This window comes from Falco naumanni, chromosome 9 (genome assembly GCF_017639655.2).
Source record: "Falco naumanni isolate bFalNau1 chromosome 9, bFalNau1.pat, whole genome shotgun sequence".
NCBI classification, from domain to species: Eukaryota; Metazoa; Chordata; class Aves; order Falconiformes; family Falconidae; genus Falco; species Falco naumanni.
Window position 1 is genome coordinate 16,437,181 of NC_054062.1, and position 22,309 is coordinate 16,459,489.

Here is a 22,309-nt window from a genome sequence, read left to right on the forward strand (position 1 = left end):
GATGATATTTTGTTACCTCTTACGAATGCTAAGTGGAGAAATTAGTGGTTTTTTAAGGGGTTTATAGAGATGGTATTTCAGTATTACATAAGTGTTAAGATTAGGGGGGGTGTTATTGTCTGGTGTAGGAGTAATATAGATATTTATGAGCTGATTTCTTGACAATTTAAAAATGCTTCAGTCTCACAGTGAAACCAGAAATTTGCTGTTTTTGCAAATATTACAGAACCTGTTAGTTCCAGAGGATTTATATCATACAGCCAGTGAAGAATTTTTAAGCACACAATATGTCTAGTATTTTAAACCAGCATTTACTAATAATAGTTTTGTCTTCGTACTTCTTAATCCACTGCTTTGAAACTTTTAGCTAATATTATCTTAAATTGCATTCATTCTTACAATTACTGCTGTTGTCATGGCTCTCAAGGTTAATTTGCAATCAGGAGCCACGTGGATTTTTGTATTGAACACAGTTAGAGAAATTGAGGGTACTCCTGGAAAACAAAGATTGTTTTGTGCCACAACCAAACCTTGTGCATCATTTCTCTGAAATTGTTTGTGTTTAGGAAAATACACTACAGTAGGCTAATAAACTGATGTGAAAATTTCTCAATTTACACCACTTGACAAGTGCTAAAAGAAAAGCATCTTTAATTTTAATGTGTTATTAGGACCTTTTTAGAGAGATTGTACAAGTTATTAACAAGGTCCTCTGAGACAGGAGACGGGTAATTAACAAGACCTACAGAAAGAGAGTTTAGGTAATTAACAAGATCTTAGGCACTGGACACAGGGAAACAAATAGTCCAATATTTAAAGCTGACAGGTTGTTACTAGTCTGATCGAGTTCCAGATCTGGGAAACTGAATTGATAGATGTTTGGGAGCTTTCTAAGAAACTTTATATGTAAGCGTGTGTCTTTGTATACATATATGTATAAATATACAGAGAAATGCATTTTAAAAACCCTTTAAAGTGGCACTTTCATGACCTAAGTACTGTTAAACTTACAGAAAAGAAGATAAAGCTTGTGTCTACATACTGGTTATGCTTTTATTTCAAGATTTGGCAAAAAGTATGTTGCATTCTAAGCAGTGTGGAAGATGGAATAGTGGAGGAGAAAGTGACATGTCTCTTACTAGGATTCACTGTAACAATATTTATTTATGTAACAATAGTATTTATTTTTTCTGTGCTCTTTTATTGCTTCAGCTTACTTTAAAAATTGCAACTAAAAAAAAAACCCAAACAAACACCAACACCACCCCAAAAACTCAATCCAACCCTTAAACTCATCTATTTTGGATCTTTCTGCTTTGTCTACAAATTCAGAAATACATTTCTGAATGTGGTTATTTTCTTCAGCCTCTCCTCATACTGTCATCACACGTAGCTGTTAGAGCTGCCTGCCTCTCCAATGTTGCCTGTTCCAAACAAATTAGTATCTGCAGTTTCATTTTTCCCTATGGATGTAATGTTTGAAATAAGCAATGTCTCTGCATTTTGATATGTTCATTACTAGATTTGGAAAAAAACAAACAAGTGAGGTGCCATGAAAACATGAGGCTCTTGATAACCGCAATGTGTTCAGATCGTATTAAAGTTGAAAGAACAGCTGACATCTGTTAACATTTCAGCAAATACTAAAATCTTCTATGTGTGACAGTTAACTAGTTAGAAAAGCTTTTGCAAAATTACGGTTTTGCTCTGACTTTCTAGGTTACTGCTTGTCTGTTGAGCTGTTAGTAGAGCAGGTGCCTGTCTGTAGTCAACTGCCATTGTAAAGTAAAACCGGTTAGCTTAAACCACAGTGAAGAGAAGTTATTAGAGCAATAACTTCATCAAAGATAAATGACTGTTAAATGGTTTCAGTCTCACCTGTTCCATACAATGTGCCAGAGACATAGTTACTGGCCACGGCTACATTGGAGTGAACCCCAGCAGTTGCCTGGTCAGATCAAAGGGTTGAAATGACTGTATTTCTTTACCAAGTAGGTCATCCTTTTCCAGTTTACCGTGCAACTTGCTATTTTTAATTTTCATGTGCCTTGTTCAAAAATGTTGATCTCTAACATTTAATTGCTTGTTTGCTAGAGTAATAAAGTCTGTTCTGACATTTTAACGTGTATTTATTTGTTAGTGAAAAAATGACATCAGGTGAACTGTGATATTTTCAGAATTTTGTTGCTCCTGTCAGTGTTAGCCTGTCTTTAAGAGCAGTGTACTTCTGCATTGCTTTTCCTGAAATGAATTTTTGTCAGTTCTCTGCTGAAATTTGACTAGACTTATGTCTAGTCAACTGTGATTATCTATAGTCTAGGTACAATATTGATAGGCTATTACAGTGCTTTAATTATACTGTAGACTGTTAAAATTTGTTAATTCAGTGTGGTAAAGCTGTCAGTAAAGCGTTATTTCAGCAAAATAAACACATTACCGGCATGTGAAAGGTAAGGGGGAGCTACAGAACAAGCAGAAGTCATGAAAGGATTCTTAGTCTGTTCTGCCAGGACTGTTTTGATTCAATTTAGAAAGATCGCTGCATGTCATGAGAGAAGAATGAAATCTTTTGCAAAGCTACTACAAAGCAGTGGTCACAGTATTTGGGACATTACTGGAGTGCGTTGGAACAACCCATTCTTAGATAGATATTATAGGAATACCTAGTATTAATCTTGACTTTTGCAGACTCTTCACCAGCAATCACTTACTCCTAATTAGTTGTCCGTTTCAGGAACGTTGTTTTCAAAGTTGCAAAGTTCATCCTGCTGGCTGCATGACAACATTTTTTTCAAGCTTTCATTGTCTGTTGGTGCACATTATGGCGTGTAAAATTTTTTTTGAGTGGATGCACAAAGCATGTTATCTCTACCAATGCGAAGTGCACTGCCTGTTCTATTTTCTTAAAAGAAAAAAAATATTGAATAGTTATATGCAGCCTCTTGGTTGATAAATGCAGAAGCTATGTAAAACAGATGCACTTTTTTTTTTTTCCTATTTCATTATAAGAAGACAAAATTAATGCTATTTTTTTTAAGCATTTAAAAATGTTTCTGGAAATTTCAATATAAAATTTTATTTAGGGTTGATTGATTGTCTTTTCCAACCTAAATGATTCTGTGATTTTTTTTTTGGTTGACTTACAGATCTCTAATACTAAGGTATTCTTATGGAAGTGCTGGCACAACTTTTAGTATAACAGTTCTTTAGTGGTCTCTTGAGAATAAAACTTCATTAGTTTTTTAACCACAGCACAACAGCCTAGTGAAAGGAGGAATATTTATATGCTTTAAAATATTAACATTTTATGTAAAACTGTTGTTGTTTGTTTCCAGAAACTTTAATTAAAATTCAGTTGAGTACACTGTGTGAGATCGGTTTTGATTTTAGAATGTCTTGTAAGTCCTGAATAATACAAGAATTTGCACAAGTAATGCGTCCAGCAGTGTGCAAGTACAAGTGCCATTATTTTAAGATACTTATATTTTTGGAAGGAAAAGGCTAGCATTCTGATAGAGCTCATGAATGCAGCCCTGTATGCCTCCACTTCCCTTGACCTGTCTCCGCTTCGGAACTGGTCACCAGCTTGTTGTGGATTCAGATTCATGTCTGTTTTCAAAATGGAGGTGTTCATACATAAAGCTAAAATTTTGTTAAATTCTTTTGAGTTGTTTTAACTCAAAGCTGCTGTGCTTCTAGGTAGTTGCATGGTTGTGTTTCTACTGCGCTAAATGTGAAATATATGTGAGCCACAAGAGAAAAGGCTGCTTCCTTGAAGTGTGTATTGTTCAGGACCATTATCAAGCCCTGTATTCTGAGACCGTGCGTTCTTTATCTCACGGAAACGTCTGCCATCTTTAAAGGGCTTTGTAGAGTGCAGCAGTATACTCATGAACAGACCATTTCCAGAGAAGTCTGTGTAAAGAATATGTAGTTTGAGAAAATTATTTCCAAGGGAAGTGTGCCTTATGTTCAGAGTTCAGCGGGTTTGGTCCAGTTTCTTAACTCCTGGCATGAGACTTTATGGTAATATTAAGAAAATGGAGTGATAGCAACAAAACCTGATACTCCTTTTGTGTCCTCCTGGGGTTACACAAACTCCAGAAGGCCATGGAACATGGCTTGACAGCAGGACAATTTATATAGTGAAGTGTCTTAAGTGATGTTCCCCAGAATCTGATTGTGAAATAAATGGTGATATGCTTACTCCATACTTGCTTAGCTGCCAGACATGACAGTCATTCCTTCTCAGAGTATAAAGTGATGTCTGCATTGCCAGACACAGCAGGCTAATAATATTCTATGGAAAGCAAAGTTTCTGAATTTCATTAACTGTATCTGATTTTATTAATTTCTTTTGTTTTTCTAGTACATTGGTAATACCTCGAATTGCATCCTAATATTTTAAGGTTCTGATATGTGTTGTGAGAATTCAAAGAAAAATGCATAAGCACTGTAATAAGAATCAGTCCAAAGACTGAGAAATAGGAGTAATATTGCAACTCCGATGGAAAATGAACATGGTAGAGCTTTGCTAATTGCCTGTTCAGAGACATTCCATATTAAAGGAAAAAAAACCTAAAAACTCACACTGAGCTTATTGATATAGTGGATATTTTACAGGATGTCAAGTTAACATAGAAGATTTTAATACTTTGAATAGTAATGATTAATGCAAATATCCTAGATTTAATTTCTATTAGTATACGGTACAATGATCATATAACTGATATGAATAGCAAAAGATAAGTAAAATGCTTTTGCTCCTTAAGAAACTATGCTTTCCATACAGCATAATTTAGGAGTGTGACTCCCATTCATAATGTTGTCAGAGTAAATGGTTCAGGCACTAAAACATTTAAATCACTTAGAGCAGAGATTTTTTTAAACATTGTTTTAATCTCTGGGCATTTAGAAGCTAAATATTTAAGCAACCACTAGACCTAATGTTTGAATGTTGATAATTACCATTAAACTTCAAAAGACAAAATTACAAGCTGCATTCATAAACTTGAGCTTGTGATACATCCTATGCTCATCTCCACTGTGTTGAAGTTTCTATACAAGCTGCAATTAATCGACACGTAACGGCAGTATTTAGCTGCCTCATAAAAAATAGGTGTTATGAAAAAAAAGGTAAGTTTAATGTGGTTCTAATGAAATATATTTAAATAGGCAAAATAAGAAAGTATAAAATAATATGCTTGCTATGATCATGAAATAGTCATTCAAAACACTGTACAGAATCAGCATTGCAGTGTTTGTCTCCATTATTCTTATACTATTTTTATTTCTCATCACTTTTTTCCCCATAGCAACATAGCCATAGGAGAGGGTTCTCATCTCAGATAACCTGAACTGAAATCCAAACTACTAAAACCCCAGAAATTCCAACAAACTTTATTTATTATTCAGTAAAAATGTAATATAAAGGAAGTTACTTCCCAAGCAACCAAGTAATGGATATAATTTAATCTGGTAAAAATATCTGATATAAAGTAACTGTTAAGGAAACCAATTGAATTTCCAGATGAGTGAAATGGGGGATGTGACTGCTGTACTAGATCGAAGGAGTCTGTTCTACCTATAGTGGGGTAGGGGGGGCGATGTAGGAGTTGGTGGCTTGCATGGTCAGCGTCGCCTCCCTGGTTGTACTGCAGCTGATTTTGAATCTGTGCTGGTGTGATTTACTTCCCTGTGGCTATTTCGTAACTTTCTCAAAGGTGATTGGAGTGAATGAACGTTTAGTAGTTGTAAGAGACAAAACTGTTAAAAATCATTATAGGACCTGGGATATCACCTTGAGGCATACAAGACTCGGTGGTGGTGGAGAGGGGGGCTGCTTGTGCTGTCTGGGTAAGTGGGAAAGGTAGAAGATGACTTGCTTTCTTGAGATGTGAGGGACACAGAAGCAGGAAGGTGGATGAACTCTTTTCAGTGAGCAGGAGGAGGAGTAGTCAGGCCAGTTTGTGTCGGTTGAAAGATATGTCCGTGGGAGGGTGTTAGACTCAGACATAACCACACCTGGGAGTTACACAGCGTTGATGACGATGAGCCAGAGAAACTCAGTTTGACTGTAGTTCTCAGAGTGAGTTGGCAGAAAGTCCATTTGTTAGAAAAGAAAAATCTTTTTACTTGTAAACTGAGCAAATTTAGTTTGGGCATAACTGAGAAACAATAATTATAGAATCCCACAGTGCCAGTTTTTTGCAATCACTGTTCACAGTAAACTGCACTCAAAAAAAAAAAAAAAAAAACCACCCAAAAAGAGAAACTTTTTTTCCCAAGCTATGAATAGTTTTTTTGCGCTTCCATAGCAAAAGTTCCCTGCCAATTTATCAAACCCTGGGGAAAAAACAGAGATGGGACTATAACTAGCACTATCAGTACGAACTGTGATTGTAACACAGTAAAAAAAATGACATTATTTTTTATAATTGCTTAGATCAGTGATTTTGGAATGCTTTTATGAAGTCAAGAAAACGGCTGCTCAAAGGAGGCTTACGATGGTTGTACAGCATGTGGGCTGTAGTCCTAGAGGCATGTTTTCTGTAAGCTGTTACCAGTAATCAAGTGAGATGGTAGCTTTAGGGGTATATTATTGTGATGAAATTTAAATTAAAACATAAACACTTTCATGAATTTCAGTACACCAAACATGCAACTCCCCCAAATGTATGCATTCATAATTTTACAGTATTTTCTTTTGAGGTATTGCATGGTTCTTGGACAGTGAGTTATGGGTGCAACAGTGAGAGCCTGCATCTGCTCACGCTCACCTCGGTCTGGAAGCACTGGCAGGAAACCCTGCAGGGCTCAGTGGGGCCACGGAGCTCCCACCTTACAGGCAGACAATCTGATTTTTTAAAATGTTATATGCAATCTCAGCACCTGTTTCTTCCCTGAGAAACAGTAAATTTTCCACGTATCTCTTTAAACTATAAGTAAAGGTATTCATGGGGTTTGGGTTTTTATTGGGGAATATTTGGTTTAATAGTTTTTCATTTTTTGCAAGTATATTCAAATTGCTTCGTGTAAAATACGCAGATGTGCTCTTTGGTAATTGCAGTTAAAATGTCCACAATGTTAGAGAAACAATTGCAGGTTTTTTAGCTGAAAAAAAAAAAAATTAAGCTGTATTGCCAGTGATTTATATTTCTAATTTTCAAACGTAACGTTTCATAGTCAGAACTGCTGCTTTTCTTTTAAGCTGCTGCTATGAAAAAAGAGGCCTAGAACTTATATCACAGAAACTATAAAGTCATTCAAGGCAATGAAAGTTCTTGCTTTTTTAACCTTTCAGAAAGTCACTCAGTTGAGCAGTCAGGCTGTATTATTCTATATCTTGTCTAACATGAGGAAACAGTCCCAAAAGAAAGATATCCCAAATTAACGCCACACTTCGTTAAATAGAGACATTCTTGGTTTTCACCAAGCTAATTCGATCCAGTTCAGTTAACTCTTTTTTTTTTTTTTTTTTTGTACTCGGATCACGAAAGGCAGTCATGAATGAAGCAAGTTCATCATGTGTTTGACACATCAGTGTGAAACTAAAAGGCGGGCTGTGAGGGAGGGTTCCTGCCTTTAGCTTTTTAGACAATACCCGATGAAAGAGGCCCCTCATTCAAAACTGGTCTCCAGCAAACTAAGCAGGCTGCTGCGGATCACTGTTACAAACAGGTATAATGGGAATTAGCCAGAACTTGATTCGTCAGACACCTCTTGGTTTCTAGTTGTGACTGTTGGTGTAATCCAATCTTTATCCAATATCCTCAGTCCAGCAGATCGTTCCCAAGACTTTTCTATGAGCAAAAAAACTGCCTTCTTTGGAAATGAAAAATAATGCACAGAATAAAAATTCTAATGTAAAAAAAAAATTGTAAACATTTTTTTATCAGGTTTTATATTTTATGTAATATGCATTTGTAAATTATGTCCTTTCCACTTCTATACCATGAAATATATGGCTTATAAATTCAGATAGCAGAGCGATGAACAGTCACAAAATACATGTTCCTTACTTTAAACTGCCTTTAAAATAATAAGAAAGTGTAAATATATTTTTGTAACTTTTTGCATTATTCTCAGTCAAATGCCACCCGTGACAGCCAGTACATGCAATCTGCCTAGTAGTTTCTGTCGTGTGAAAGAATGTCTGCTGTGATGCTACCAAGTAAATAGTATTTGTGGGAGATATCAAAATTCTAAACACATTTTGAGAGTTTGTTTTCTCTCCAAACTTGCTGTAGCAAGTACATAAGAGCATAGCAGCACTGATTTTTGAAGATACTTGCTAATAATTACAGCGACCTGAGAGACCAGTAGGCCTGACACGTAGACAATGGCTGTTTTTATCAATATCAGTTGCACTTTTGCAGTTGAGGAAGAAAAAAATCTCAACGCAACAACATTGTGAAACAACTTTGGGTTTTGGATATGTGGGATAATTGCTAGGTTTATAAAATAATAGATTATTTACTCAGTTTGAAGTATGGAGCAAATGGTGCTGTCCTAAGATGGCTTTTCAGCTCTGGCTTGGGCTGATGATCACACTGGAATTTCTAAAAAACCTTACTCCTCTAGCAGCTGCCATGAAAGCTGGGAATACATGCTAGTCTGCAGGGGTTTTGTTAACAATCTCATCCCTGTTTCCAGTCTATTTCATTTAAAGTGCCACTTTTTGCTTAGAAGCTCAAGGTAAGTCCAGAGATAAGAGAAGAGCTAGGGAAGCCTAATCAGTAATACCCTTTCTTGCATTTCTTAATTATTAAAATCTTATGGCAAAAAGAATATGGAAAATACAAAAAAGTATGAACAACTAATACATTAAAATTTCCATTAACTTTGAATATTTCCCTACTTTTCCTGAATTCAACAAGTCAAGAAAACAATCATATTAAATATTTTACAGCTATGTGCCTCATTCAGTAGTGTCTTCTGGTAGATGTTTTCGTCAGCTAAGTATGCACTGCTAATATTTGGGGTTTTGGTTTTTTTTCCACAGTTTTAATACAAATCCTTCTGGCATTGAAGACCTCAGGAAAACAATGGTGAGTTATGAGGTATTATGGAAAGCCATCAGTAAATGCCAACTAATTGGCACTTGACACAGTATAAGCTATTAATCTTGTTTAACCTCTCATAAGGAAATGTTGGGGGTTTTGTTTTTTCTTTTGACATATCCAGAAAATCTAATTAGGAAATTACAGGCTTAATTTAAATTTGGAAGTAAAGGAGAGTTTTACACTCAATATCTAGTGTACTTCTGGTATGATGATGTAGAGAAGAAGGGAAATATCAGATGTTTGCACAGAAAGTGAAAAAGAGAACTGTTGCTTTGGGGTATTTCGGATGACTCTAGAGAAGTAGTAGTCAGGTGAGGAACTCTGCATTAGGCAGTGATGTATTAATTGACCTAACAGGAGTTTTCTGTCACTATAGTTGGAGACCTAAAGACAGTCTTTAAATGGCAAATCAAAATGTAAGTAATGAACTCATACATGATAGGAGTAATAATGCAAAATAATAAATGAACAGCCTCTCAGTAAACACTAAAAAAAGAAATACCTGAAGTTGTTACTCAGAATATTCTTTTGACTCTAAAAGAACCTAGAATAAATTGTGTACTAAGAAAAGACAAAAAAAATCCACAGATTTCCTATGCAGCATCTTTTGTTGGAGGAAAATACAGTCTTACTAGAATTTGTTCTGTGAATAGATAAAATCTTTAAAAGTGGGTTTGCTTTCAATCTTTAAAATATATAGAAAACAAGTTTCACAAGCAAATATGACTTGGTACTGTTTGGGTTTTTGTCTGGTTTATGTAAATGCATTGTAATAACATTTGATGTTATTGTAAATTCCCAAGTTTTTATAATGTAACTAACTGGTGGGAGATGTCAGAGTATATGAAGGCTGCCTTTGATCAGATAGTAAACTGAATTCTACCAGGCGGTTACTTAATCTCTGACAAAAAGCGACATCAAAAAAATTGATTCAACTTAGCAGCTATTGTCTGTAAAGTAACCATAATTACAGTTTCTATGTGCTTGCAAATACACTACCTCAAATCATGTAATTTATTGCTGGTAAAAGCATCTGTTTAATTCTTTTAAGAAATAAGATGTGAATTGTTTTATTTAAAGGATTTAAAGGTGATAAAAGAAATCCTTGATGATTTTTGTTTTGCAATACCAGCTATCCTAAATGTCAGTTGTAGGATTATGAGGTGGTGCTCATTTAATACAAAACACAAATTAGGTGGAGAAGAAAATATATCTCAACCATAGTTTTGAATTAAACCATTTGATTATTATTTTTTCAAATATTCAAGATTGCTTTCTAAGGTGTTCGAAGTAATTTATTATTAGGTTCTGCAATAATAGCCCTCACCAAGTTATTATATTTCTTCCTTGTGCATCACATTTAGTAATTATGTTTGTATGTCTTCTACTCTGGTGCCAACACCTGTCTCTGAAAGCAGTGTTTAAATGGGAGCAGTAGCCAGTTGAAAGGGCGGTGTGAGCTCTTTAAGGCCTAATTAAGAACTGAAAGGAAGATGAACTAAGTAGGACAAAAGATGTGAAAGTAGCTTAGATGGTATTCCCAGAGCAGAATTCCTCATTAGAACAATAAAGAGATGATCAGAAATTGCCAAGCCTTCATTTTATCTAAGTCCGTTTCCTCTGGCTGTCAGCGTGTACCCCAGTAATATTCTGTAGCTGAGACAGTCGTTCTTCGCACAGCTTATGATTCAGAATTTTTTTCCCTTAATAATTCATTATAAGGTTAATGTTTTGTATCAAAATTTTAGTATCTGTTTTTGTAAAGATATAGTTGTTCCTTGCACATTCAAGTATCGCTTATTTGCTCAAACGGAACATTTAAAATCTTCTTTAACAAGCTTTATTTCCAAGCCCTAACATCCTTTAACTGGAGTTTTCTTGTGTAATTAATGTGATAGGTTATTCCCCCCCCCCCCCCCTCAAGATCTATATGAAGCATGTGTATGACAAAACATCTTTAAAGCATATGTATCACGCACAATTTTCCAGTAAAGTTTATATAATAATCGAAGACATCATTGCCTCTTAATTCCTGTTCCTTTGTCAAATCAGAAAATTAGGGAAACACTGTGTTTTAGACATGGAAGTGTTAATAATCTTATTTAAAAATTTAGTACCATAAAGAGAAAATTTTATTTCCATCTTGTAGAAGAAAGTGTGCTAAAAATACAATGACCAGAAAGTGAAGTATAGTTATCTCTTCTATACTTGTTTGAAATCAATTACCGATTTATAAATTTCAAGTTAACTGTTTTAATAAAGTGGGAGTTATTGATCACTTACAGTCTTGTAACTTGGTAGGTTTCAAATACTGAATACAGGTACATAAATGTGACATTAAATATCTCAAATGTAGTGAGAAACCCTTAAAAGCACATATTTTTGAGACCTACTGTACTATAATTGATGGAGAGAGGCTGATTGAGGTGTCGTACTTCAGCCTATTGCACCATCATCTTTAATTAGGCTTATTTGAAAACTTTGCTCACGTGTATTTTAATGATTCAGCATATGCCAATGTGCAAATATGGAGCTGCATGGAAAGAAAAGGAATGAAGCATGGAAAGGGAATGAATATGACTTTACTATGTTGTTTGTGCTTGGTAGCTGTGCAAGCTTTATTATTTTTAATGACAAGTTTCTACTGTAAACAAAAGCTATCTTGTGTTCTTCTGCCCTGTTAGAGGTGCAGAATTTGAAAGATTAGATTATTTTTCTTAATTAGAGGTTCTGTATCTTCCACATGTCTCCATTTCTGAATCAGATAAAACTTCTTGCTTAGCATGTCTAACTGTGCTAGTACTTTTATAACCCAAATCTCACAATCTTTTTCTCAATTAAGCATTTCCAAATTTTTCATAGTCTGGTTACTTGAAGTCATAGCTAATCTTGACACAGAATAAGACATTGTAGTTTATAGTATTTTGGATCACTTGTTGCCTTTTGTTAAGAGGACTAATTTGTCCATCTCTGCTAATACCTGCATTTGCTGAGTTGTCAGAAATTTTTACAGAAACAATTGTTTTCCCTGCTGCTTAATTCTGGGCCCCTGCTGCATCCAAGCAGGCAAGCAGGCTCTTTCAGTAGTACACATTTCTGTCGTAAGTGCTCTGGTGCAAACAAGATGCAGCCTTTTAGTTTCACCTAAAATTTTAAATTGAAAAGTTTTGTTACATGATTTTGGCCAAGGCCTGGAGAACCACTGATGACTAAAAATACAATATGAAAGACAGATGAGGGCTGATGTCATTTAAAGCTAAGTAAATGTTTTGCTGTGATACGCTCAAAAGGCGAGAACTTGGGAGAGTTACAGCGGGAATTGAATTCTCAGGCTTCTTTCTCTTGTTCTTCTGTAATGAAGGTTTCCCAAAGTGAACCTGCTAATTGTTCTTGTGCTTACTGATTGGTACGGTCATTGACGGTGTATACATCTCACTGAGAACGGTATTTTTTTCTGAGATGACAGTTTGGGAAACTTCGAACTGGGCAACCTGTCTCCAGTTGTCTGCTCCAGTGGGGGAGTTGGAGGGAAAAGCTCTAGAGCAAATGGAGGTGTGTTGCCTAAGGAAAGTTGCCTCTGTCAAGAGGTGCATATGAGAAACATATGAAAAGCGATAACCCATCAACTTGTCCAGAACACTGAACTATTTAATAAAATCTCTTGTTTTTCTTAAACTTACCTGTAGGATGGAAATCCTTTTGACGCCACTGCAGGATACCGTAACCTTACTTACGAAGAGGTTTTGCAGGAGCTGGTGAAGCATAAAGAGCAACTTAAGAAGAAGGACACCCATATTCGTGAACTTGAGGATTACATTGATAATCTTCTTGTACGAGTAATGGAAGAAACACCTAGTATTCTCAGAGTGCCATATGAACCTTCTCGAAAAGCTGGCAAATTTTCCAAAAGCTGAGACAGCAATACTTGATGGTACTTTCTGCTGAATACAGTAGTGGAAGGAAATCACACATTAACTTTTCAACTTCTGTTTATTTCTTTTCTCCTAAGAAATTTCAGGAATCAAGGGAGGACAGGACTATGGCACGGGGCGGGGGGTTGTTTGTTTTTTACTCCAGACACTAGCAGGGACTGCCAAAATTAATATTCTGTTAGATTACCTGAATATTATTTTTTTTCCTTTTTGAGAACACCTTTAGGTACAGAATGGTTATGGTACAGTTAATAATGCACATTAAATATGTTCATGCAGTTTATGTAATAGCTTAGTGTTCACCATGTGGCAGTTTCAACTGGGAAGCCTGTGCTGTTATGAATGTTTTCTTGACTGATTATTGGTATTATGCAAATATATCGATTCTGATATTACAGCATGCCATCAAGACCACTGTTTTCAAGCCAGTGTAGTACACTTCACTAAACCTACATGTGGTTTGTTGCAATGGAATGTAGTTTGTTCTACACATATTAGAGGAAAACAGTGATGCACAGTCCTTGCAGAGTAAATGCTGTGTTCTATACAATGTGCTTTTTGTATAACAGTGTAAAAAATACCATGCCATTCCAGTAATGGCACGTGCTGGAGTCAGTTATTTTACACTTAAATGCTGAATTTTGTGTATAATTATTGAACTTTGGTAGTGAGCTCATGACATAAGGTTGTTTTGAGGATCTTTTTTGTATGAAGTTATTGCATGCCTTTTTATATGTTAAAGTACTTTGAACAGTGTTAATAGAGTCGGAGGTAGGACTGGAGGAAAGTATGGAATAAAGATATGAATACTTTGTTCAATCAAAGTCTGCTACAGTGAAAATGTAGGAGAAATGAACAGAGTGACTTAAATAGACATAATTCAAAAAATACATAACTGACTCAATTTAAGGTTGAGTTTTACATGATACATATCTGTCTTAGTTTTTTTTAATCTTATGACAAGGAAGTATATGCCTTTAGAAATAGGCTATGTTGCTTAAAGACATACAGAGTACTTAGAAAGGCTTTTGATTTAAAAAAATCTATATGTGTGTAAGTACTTCTAAAAGTCAGTTTTCACTGAGGCAAGTGAAAGAATGTAGTAAATGTCTTCCTGATGATTTAATAATTGTAAAATGACATATGAAAAAGGTATCTGTTATTCAGTAAATTGACAAAATATAGTGATGAATGTATAATGGGAAAATACTATAGGAGAAGAATCCTCACAATATTAACATAAATAGATATTTTAATTTTCTTCCTGAGAGTCTCAATTGGATTCTCTGTTGCTGTGAAACAGTAAGATGATATTAAAATAAGGTACAGAGAATAGAGAACTGTCTGTCTTTTCCTCCTCTTATTTTTCTACACCTGATCTGTTTGGTTTTTTTTCTTATAACACCATGTAATCACTGTTGCTGGGCAGGAAGAAAATTCTAAAATTAAATTCCAATTTTTTGTTGTTGTAAAAGATCTAAATATGTTTTCATTTTTAAAACCACAAAAAACAGTAATATCTTGAATAATTATGACCTGGAGAAGTTGGAAAAGTTCTATTATCTGCATGCTTTTGATAATGTTAGTATTGTATGACAGCACAGAATTATTCCTGTTAGAAAAAAGTACATCTTTGTACAATTGTTCTCAGATTTCATTTACTCATACTTGGCTTTTTCTTCTTCTCTTCTTTCTTTCTTCTTTTTATTTTCTTTTTTATTATTATTATTATTTTTTAGCAACTACCTCCCATCTCCCTAGTGCTATGTCCCTAAAACATATGCAGTTTGAGTGTTCCCAGCCCACCGTTGGGATCGCTTAGCATAGATCATTGTGCCTGGATGGAGCCTGAGTGATTCAAGCCCCACCTAATTGTAGTGCTCTGCATTTAGACATTTGCAGCGCAGCAACGGGCCCACTTATCAGGTAATCTTTCTTTTGACAACCTAAGGATTTATCAAGTCCGGTACCTCATAAACCACGTGAATGTTCTTTTGACCCACTTAAGATCTAAATTACTGTAAATTTATTGTAATATATACAAAGTGCCAAAGGTTATGTACTACATTATGGTACGTTTACTGTTGGAAGTTAGGTTTTGCACTCAATTAGATTTTAATTTCCTAATTACACCAAGATGTATTTCAGTTACTCAGTATTTCCATAAAAGATCTTAAACATTTTCAAATGTTTGGCCAAAGCAAGTGGTTTTCTCATATTGTTAATGGGGAAGTGTTGTGCAATTGTTTTGAATTCCACAGTCATTTTCAAACTAAGTGGTATGAGACCATCTGTAGTATCTCCGATGATTGAATCATACACACCAATGGGGTTTAACAAATAAACTAACCAGAGAATATGCTCCAATGACTTTTCACTTGCGAGCCAACTTATAATTATTAAAATGAAACTCTACTATATTTAGCACCTCTGAAATCACTCCTTTTAGAATGTAAATGTAGAATATCAAACTGCATAATTGACTAAAAGCAGATCATTTGACATATTTGCATACCAGGAACGATAAGCAGATTAAAGGTAGCGAAAAGATCAATTTTTGTGCATTAGTGGAGAAATTTAGTGAAGCTTTGAATGTGCTATCTAGTCTTTATCTGATCTGTAAGTGAATAAAAGCACCTTTTGTTTCTAACAGTTTGTCAAGAAAAAGGGGAGAATGACAAATGCAATTTAGGACAAGGTAAAGTTACTAAGAGAGGCAGAATGGGACATTTACAACTATGAAAATATTTTTATAGAGTTCTTACAACTAAAGATACAGGCTACTTTTGGAGCAATTCTGGAAAGATTACATGCATGTAATTTTCTGCTTAGAAAGAAAATTTTAACATTTTTCTATATTTTGAGATTATTTTTGCAAAGCATCTTCACCCCAAGCGTATTTTTTGAACCATGCAGCTTTTGAATGAAAACATTTCATACAGAGTCATTTATATGTTGCAAACAAAGGAAATTCTGTTTCTGCCATAGGATAAAATTGTAAACTTTCTTGTAGATCATTTTAAAACCACAATAACATGCCACTTACAGTCAGTCTTTCTTGCCCTTTGAAATGTAGGGATGAACCTTTTGGATATCTCTATATTATTTTGATTTCTTCTCTCAAAAATTAGCATTAAAGTTCATCCATGCACACACTATACTTTGAAGTTATCCTTTGAACACCTCTGCTCATAGCCATGTATTTTACTTACTTTAAAGAACAAATATCATGGCCATACTTTAATGTTGTAAGTAATATAAACTTTCTGCCATTCCAGAAGGATGTTTAATATTTATGTATGTTACCTCTTGCTGCTGTATTTTATGTTTAGCTTGGTTTTCCACCTACTAATGAATGTAGCATTCTCCCTAGATTATACATAACTACATTTATTGCTGCTGGCTCTGTATCAAGAACTATTTGTAATTTTCCAGCTGTGAAAATGTTGCCTTGCATTTAGGAAGGTTTCATGATTTGGGGACCTAATGAAAATCATGCTCATTAGGTACTAGGCTGCAATTCTTTCTGTACAGGATGCCCCTTTCTTACATGCATCTTAAAACAAACAGAACTGCTGTCTTAATATGTTTACTGCTGCACTGGAGGTTTGTTTACACTTCCAGCTTTAAAGAAAAATTATTGTCCTATATCAAGTATGTAAAGTAAGCTCATGCTTTTTTGCTCTTTATGTATCCATTACTGTTGTAGATACGATAGACGCATTAGCTGTGGGCTTTTAAAATGGCGATATTTAAAGCATGTTGACTAACTTCCTCTGTTTGAAGTCCACGGTGAAGGATTATAGCACTGCTGTGTTGATGATGCTAGATTTAAGGGTCTGTCAGTACTTTCAGTATGAAACCCTGTTTTCAGGGATTTATAACTTCTAAATGTAAATACAGTCACTGGAAGTATTTAATATGCAATAGGTAGCACTTTAATCTGTTTATGAAGGCTGTTGAGATCTGTTTCTGAAGTCATGGGTCTCCTAAGGCATGGTGGGCATTTGCTTTATCTTTCATAATTTGTACATGGAGGAAGCCACTGGATGTTACAAATGGTAGAGCCATTCCTATTCATCTTAGAAGCTTCCAGATGTCTTGTATTACAACATACTCCAAAAAGCTGAAGATCCAGGTTATATAGGAAGTCTGTAAAAGATATGAACATTACTTATAACTTAAGAGTTGATTTTCGTCTCGTGCAATCAATGGTAGTTTGTCTACATTTAATAATGGTACAGAATCACAACTATATGCACATGTGAAAACTATAAACTTAGAATGCATGAAAAACTTTTTTTGTTTCATTGTTGCAACTTCAACTCCTTTAATTTGATTAAAATGTTATCTTAATATTTTCATTTCTGTTCATTAAATAAATATTGCATGTCTAACACTAATAAAGCACCACAATGCACTACCGCAGTATTTCTCGAATTGTGATATTAATCTGTGTTATGCAAAGCATGTAACGCTTTAAGCTCCGCTTAAATATGTGTTTGAAAGAACCATGCTGTGAAGACTCTCAGACTCCAGAGAAGTGTATTTCCTTAGGAACAGCTCTAAATGAATATCCCAGCTGTTTGCAGGGTAGCCGTTAAGAGAAATCTCTTCAGTAGTGTCCAAAATGTATAATTAGTGAAAAAAATGGCATGTTCTTAAATGCACTAGTATGTGTGTCGTCTTTTGTGTGACAGCTGCAGTCCTTTTAAATGCACCATTCCTCTGATTCTGTGGTTGTGTAAATATTACTAGGAGTTCTTCGGCACTGCAGGCCAGAACTGCATTTAGCATGAGGACAAACACTGCAGATTTTTTATATGGAAAACATGATGCATATTTCTCTTCATGCTTGACAGAATAAAATGCAGCCAGAATGGCAGAAAACCAGAGCATTCTCCCTTGTCCATAGGTATTTTTTTCCAATGCTCACAGAAGTTTTTCAGCATGCTTTTCTCAGAAAAGGAATGCTTTCGCCTGTCATCTTTTCCTCTTCCTTGAGGCAGCAAGGCAGCAAAGTCTGTCCCCTGACAATAGTAGGTTTTCTGGGTGCTAAGAAGATATGCAGAGTGGTCCTGACCCAGGAGAAGAACGCCATGAGTAGTTCACCCCATTACTTGGAGGCTTGAATTTCCCTGGGATGCAATTCCCTTGCAGTTAACTTGCTCTGTGACTGGGTCCTTTGTTGTACAACTCTGAACTTGGGAGAATGAGAAAGGGTTCTTCTCTTTGAGGTATCCATGGAATGTGGTGGATATGGGAAAGCAGTGTAATTTTTTGAGGTGTGCCTGTACTTACACATGCTTTGTTGTGCAGGTTTCCATCAGCTGTTTCATGCCGTGTCTCACTGACTTTACAACTGTCCTGATGGGTGAGTAGATGAGGAGTGAGGACAGAGGAGGAAGGCAGGTTTCTGAAAGCACCATGCTGCATATTAAATACCAGTTTCCATCTGTAATTCACATTGGTAACTAATCTCAGTTCCTATGCCCATCTGAAAATGGAGCCAGCGCAATTTCCCTGCCTCAGAGGCATAATGTATGTTAGTTGATACCAACTGTAATTCTGTTGTCAATGTAAGAGCCCAGCTTGATTAAATAGTTTCCTGTTTCCTCAGCATGGAGTTGATTTTGGGGTTTTCATTATTTAACATCTCAACCCCATAATAAAAGTTATCAAGGATATTTTAAATATAGTTTAACAGTTAAAAGCTATTGAAACACTTAGATGTAAACTAGAAGGATTATTAAGGACAATTCTCTCTCCAGTTACATTTATTAAAGCTAATTCTTTATGGAACCATAGAGAGGAAGACCTGGGATTTCATTTCCATGTTTTAAATTGTTTTTATGGGAATGTTGTGCAAGCTCTGGCTGCAGCGCACTTGGGATGCATTGCCCTTTTGTGTAACACGGGGCACATTAGTAAAGTTATAAATAACGACAATGAAAAACAAATCCTGTCTCTTATCCTGCATTAACAAAATGTTGGGTTATTTTGTTGGGTTATTCTGTAATAGTGCCATTTTATGAGAGAGAGGAGTAAGACTGTCTGCTAAAAGAAGCTATTTTCTCTTGCCTGGTCTGCTTACTGAGTAACGATGACAGAAGGCTACCACACTAAGTACAGCACAATTTGAAAACTGTGTGGCATTGGGCAATGTTTATATAAATAACAGTAAATTCAATGCTGGAAGCCAATGGCTATTACATGGAGATTATTGCAATGTATTTATAATGTGTTTTTATGTCATTTAGCAACGTAGATCAGTCTTTGATAAATGCACAATGATTTAGGACAGAAAAGTTACTCTCCGTGGCTACGTACTGACATGTTTGTACTTTAAAAGCAAGCAGCTGAAAAAGGTTTTAGGAGATGCACCATTAAAATGAAGCCAAACATTAAAAAGGGGGAAAACTTCATGGGATGGTCTTTTGTTTCAGCCTTAACTGTATCTGCTGTGTGGCACAGAGGGAGTGAGTAGAAACAACATTGGGGAGATTCCACTGTTGGGATCCAAAAAAACCCAACAACAAAAAGTTGGTAGGACTAGGGTTCAGATTTTAAGGGATCTGTTTGCCCAGCATGTGCCAGATCGGTTTTGTAATAGGAGGAGCTAACACGGCATCCTTCACTGACGAGACCAGTGTGGGGGTGAATTCCCCCCCCAAAAAGTGGGAGTTTAGAAGGATTAGTTCCCAAGGTTGGTGTCAGGCAGGAGTGCAGGGCTTTAGGCTGCTGTCACCTCTCCTTTTTGGGGCCCTCTGACACTAGTATTAACTTTAGGGATTAAACAAACGACTTCCCTAGGAAAGCTGGGAAGTGCCTGAGGAAATCAGGTGTACACAGCACGGGGCTGGCCTCGTTTGTTCCTTGAGGTAGGTGTCTGGCTCAGGGGCTCATGGAGTCTAACAAATAACCGCCAAAATGTGTCATATCGCTGCCACCTCTAAATGATTCATTCAGGGCCTTCTTGGGCGGTGAATGTCTCCTTCTCCGATAACTTGCTGCTTACATTATGAATTCCTTGAAAATTGACTCCCTGGGACATCTTTACAGGAGACATCAAGGGTTTCCATTTAAATTTAATGAACATTATGTAATTTGCCAAGGACTTCTACAATGCATTAAGAAAATCTGCCTCTTTGAGGCCAGACCTCCGTCAAAATAGTGGCAGTTTCATGGGATCCTTTAAAAACACTGCTGACTCTCCAGCTATGTATATTTTCTAATTCCTAATAAAATATTTTCCCCATTAAAGCAGCTTATTTCATTAACTTACAATTCATAGCTTAAATATGCTTATATTTTGCTATTATAGATTACCTTGTACTTATTTTTAAGGAACACGGAATCACAAAGTGTGAAATGTCATTTTTTTAAAATGTCTTGTCTTGTGCATAGCAATTTGGATGAGTTTTTCAATACACTGTTTTTAAGGAGTTTTTACATGCTGTTTTAAACTAAATCATTAAACGCGTATAACAAGCAATTTAAGGTGTTCATACAATTTATAGTTGTAATTCCTTTATAGATATGTTCTCCGATATTTTATAGTTACTATCCAAAAGCTACTACAGTAACATATTTTAAACTGTAATATTGTGAAGAGTCTAAATAATTCTTTTCCAACGTATACAGAGCCAAAGTATCTTATTTACTCTTTTGTGTATTGTAGAAGTTAAAAATGAGCTCTGGGAGAATTAAGGTTTTCTTGTACAAACCTGTGTGTTGCATTGCAGTGCCCCAGGACTTGGGTGTGTAGCCTCAGGCACTCCTTTATCCAGCAGAGCAGCATCAGATTTGCTTTATTGCTTTATAAACGGGAGGACAAGAGAAGAGCAATTGGTTTACAGCAGGTGCTAGGTACTGCTTTTACTGACCACGGGAAAAAATGTTGATGCTTTGTGAGGTGTGGTCTTGACTTTTTGATGTCTGTAAAGTATAATGAGTGTGAATACCAGGCTTATGTGTTTCCAGGATCAAATATAGAAAACTTCCTATATTCTTACATTTCCACAATTAAAAACTTGTATAAATAACAATTTCTTTATTGTTAGGGGCCAGATTATTGTTGGCTACAATACGTGTAAACAGTTTGCTTGGTTAGCATTACTGTCATTTAAGACTCTCTTGTAATTGGCCTCCTCATAATCCACACACAGAATCCTGTGAAACAGTCTGGATTTTAAGTTGAGAGACTCAATGAAAGGAACATCCAACAGCTGTGAGGAGAAATAAAGTAATCCTGCTTAAAAGCAAGAAAAATTGTGTTATCTGAATTAAGATTCAGTTGGTGGGTACTGAAAAATATTTTTTATGGTAAGTAGTTTAATTATAAATCTCCAGTATAATTGCTTTGGAAAAACCTCATCCCTTGTGTTTGATGGTATAGAATTTACTAACTCTATACCATATAGATATATATATATCTACATATATATACTCTATAGTAAAACCAAATACTAAGTTAAGGACTTATGCTTGAACTTTGTTTCATCAGTCACACTATCAGAGGGTTCAAGCAGCATTTTATTGCTGGAGTTGATCACAACAGAGTTATATTTACTGATTATAGCGCGCTTTTTTAATCTGTTTCAGTATTTTCTGTGTAGTTTTAAGTTCTGGACATTTCACCACATTCTATTTCCAGCATTATTTAGAACTTGTTCCAGTTCTCTTCATTCTTATGCATGCCGATGTGCTAAATGCCTCCCGAAAGCAGCTTAGCTCTCACCATATTTGGAGGCTGTTCCTCTTCTTTGCTCTTGAGCTGTTTTGGATGGGGACTTACGTCTAAAGTCACAAATGAAATATGTGACAAGAGCTGACTGCCAAAACCGGGATCAAAGCAAGTTTCTGAAGGGCTCATTGGAAAACTATCTTGAACTTTGGAAGGATGGCTCAAAGCTACAGTCTAAATAGAGCAAGACATCGTGAAATAAATGTCAAGGTGGGAACAGATTTCTTGCATACGGCGCATGGCCCCTAAGACTAGACAGTCACTTTGTTCTTAGGGGAAAGGAGGCTTATAAGCAGATGAATTTCCAAATGCCTATCGGTCAGAATGGGTTGGTCGGGGTGTTCTTCATCTGCAAGCCCACAGACCTTTGCATTTCCTGTTTGGGCTTACTACGGAAAAGTGTGTTAGCCAAAGAGCATTCTAAACAAAAGGTAATATTTGTTGATAGCATCATGTGGGGCATCATTAACTGGTTTGAAAAGTTGCCAAGTTTGGAGATGTGTTCTGTTAAATACATTCAGTGTCTTCCTCATCTAACTTAAAAATATGAGAAGGCTCAGCTTTGA

The 22,309-nt window shown here is 35.7% G+C and overlaps 1 protein-coding gene across 1 annotated transcript in view; it reads left to right on the forward strand.

Annotated features, from left to right (window-relative positions):
* The window catches only part of RAB11FIP2 (RAB11 family interacting protein 2), a 34,173-nt gene extending 16,745 nt beyond the window's left edge, over positions 1-17,428 (forward strand). Inside the window, exons 4-5 of the mRNA XM_040606751.1 lie at positions 9,005-9,050; positions 12,752-17,428. Coding sequence (XP_040462685.1) covers positions 9,005-9,050; positions 12,752-12,979 — 274 coding nt within the window. The 3' untranslated portion in view covers positions 12,980-17,428. The remainder of the gene's footprint in view (positions 1-9,004; positions 9,051-12,751) is intronic.
* Positions 17,429-22,309: the final 4,881 nt, after the last annotated feature.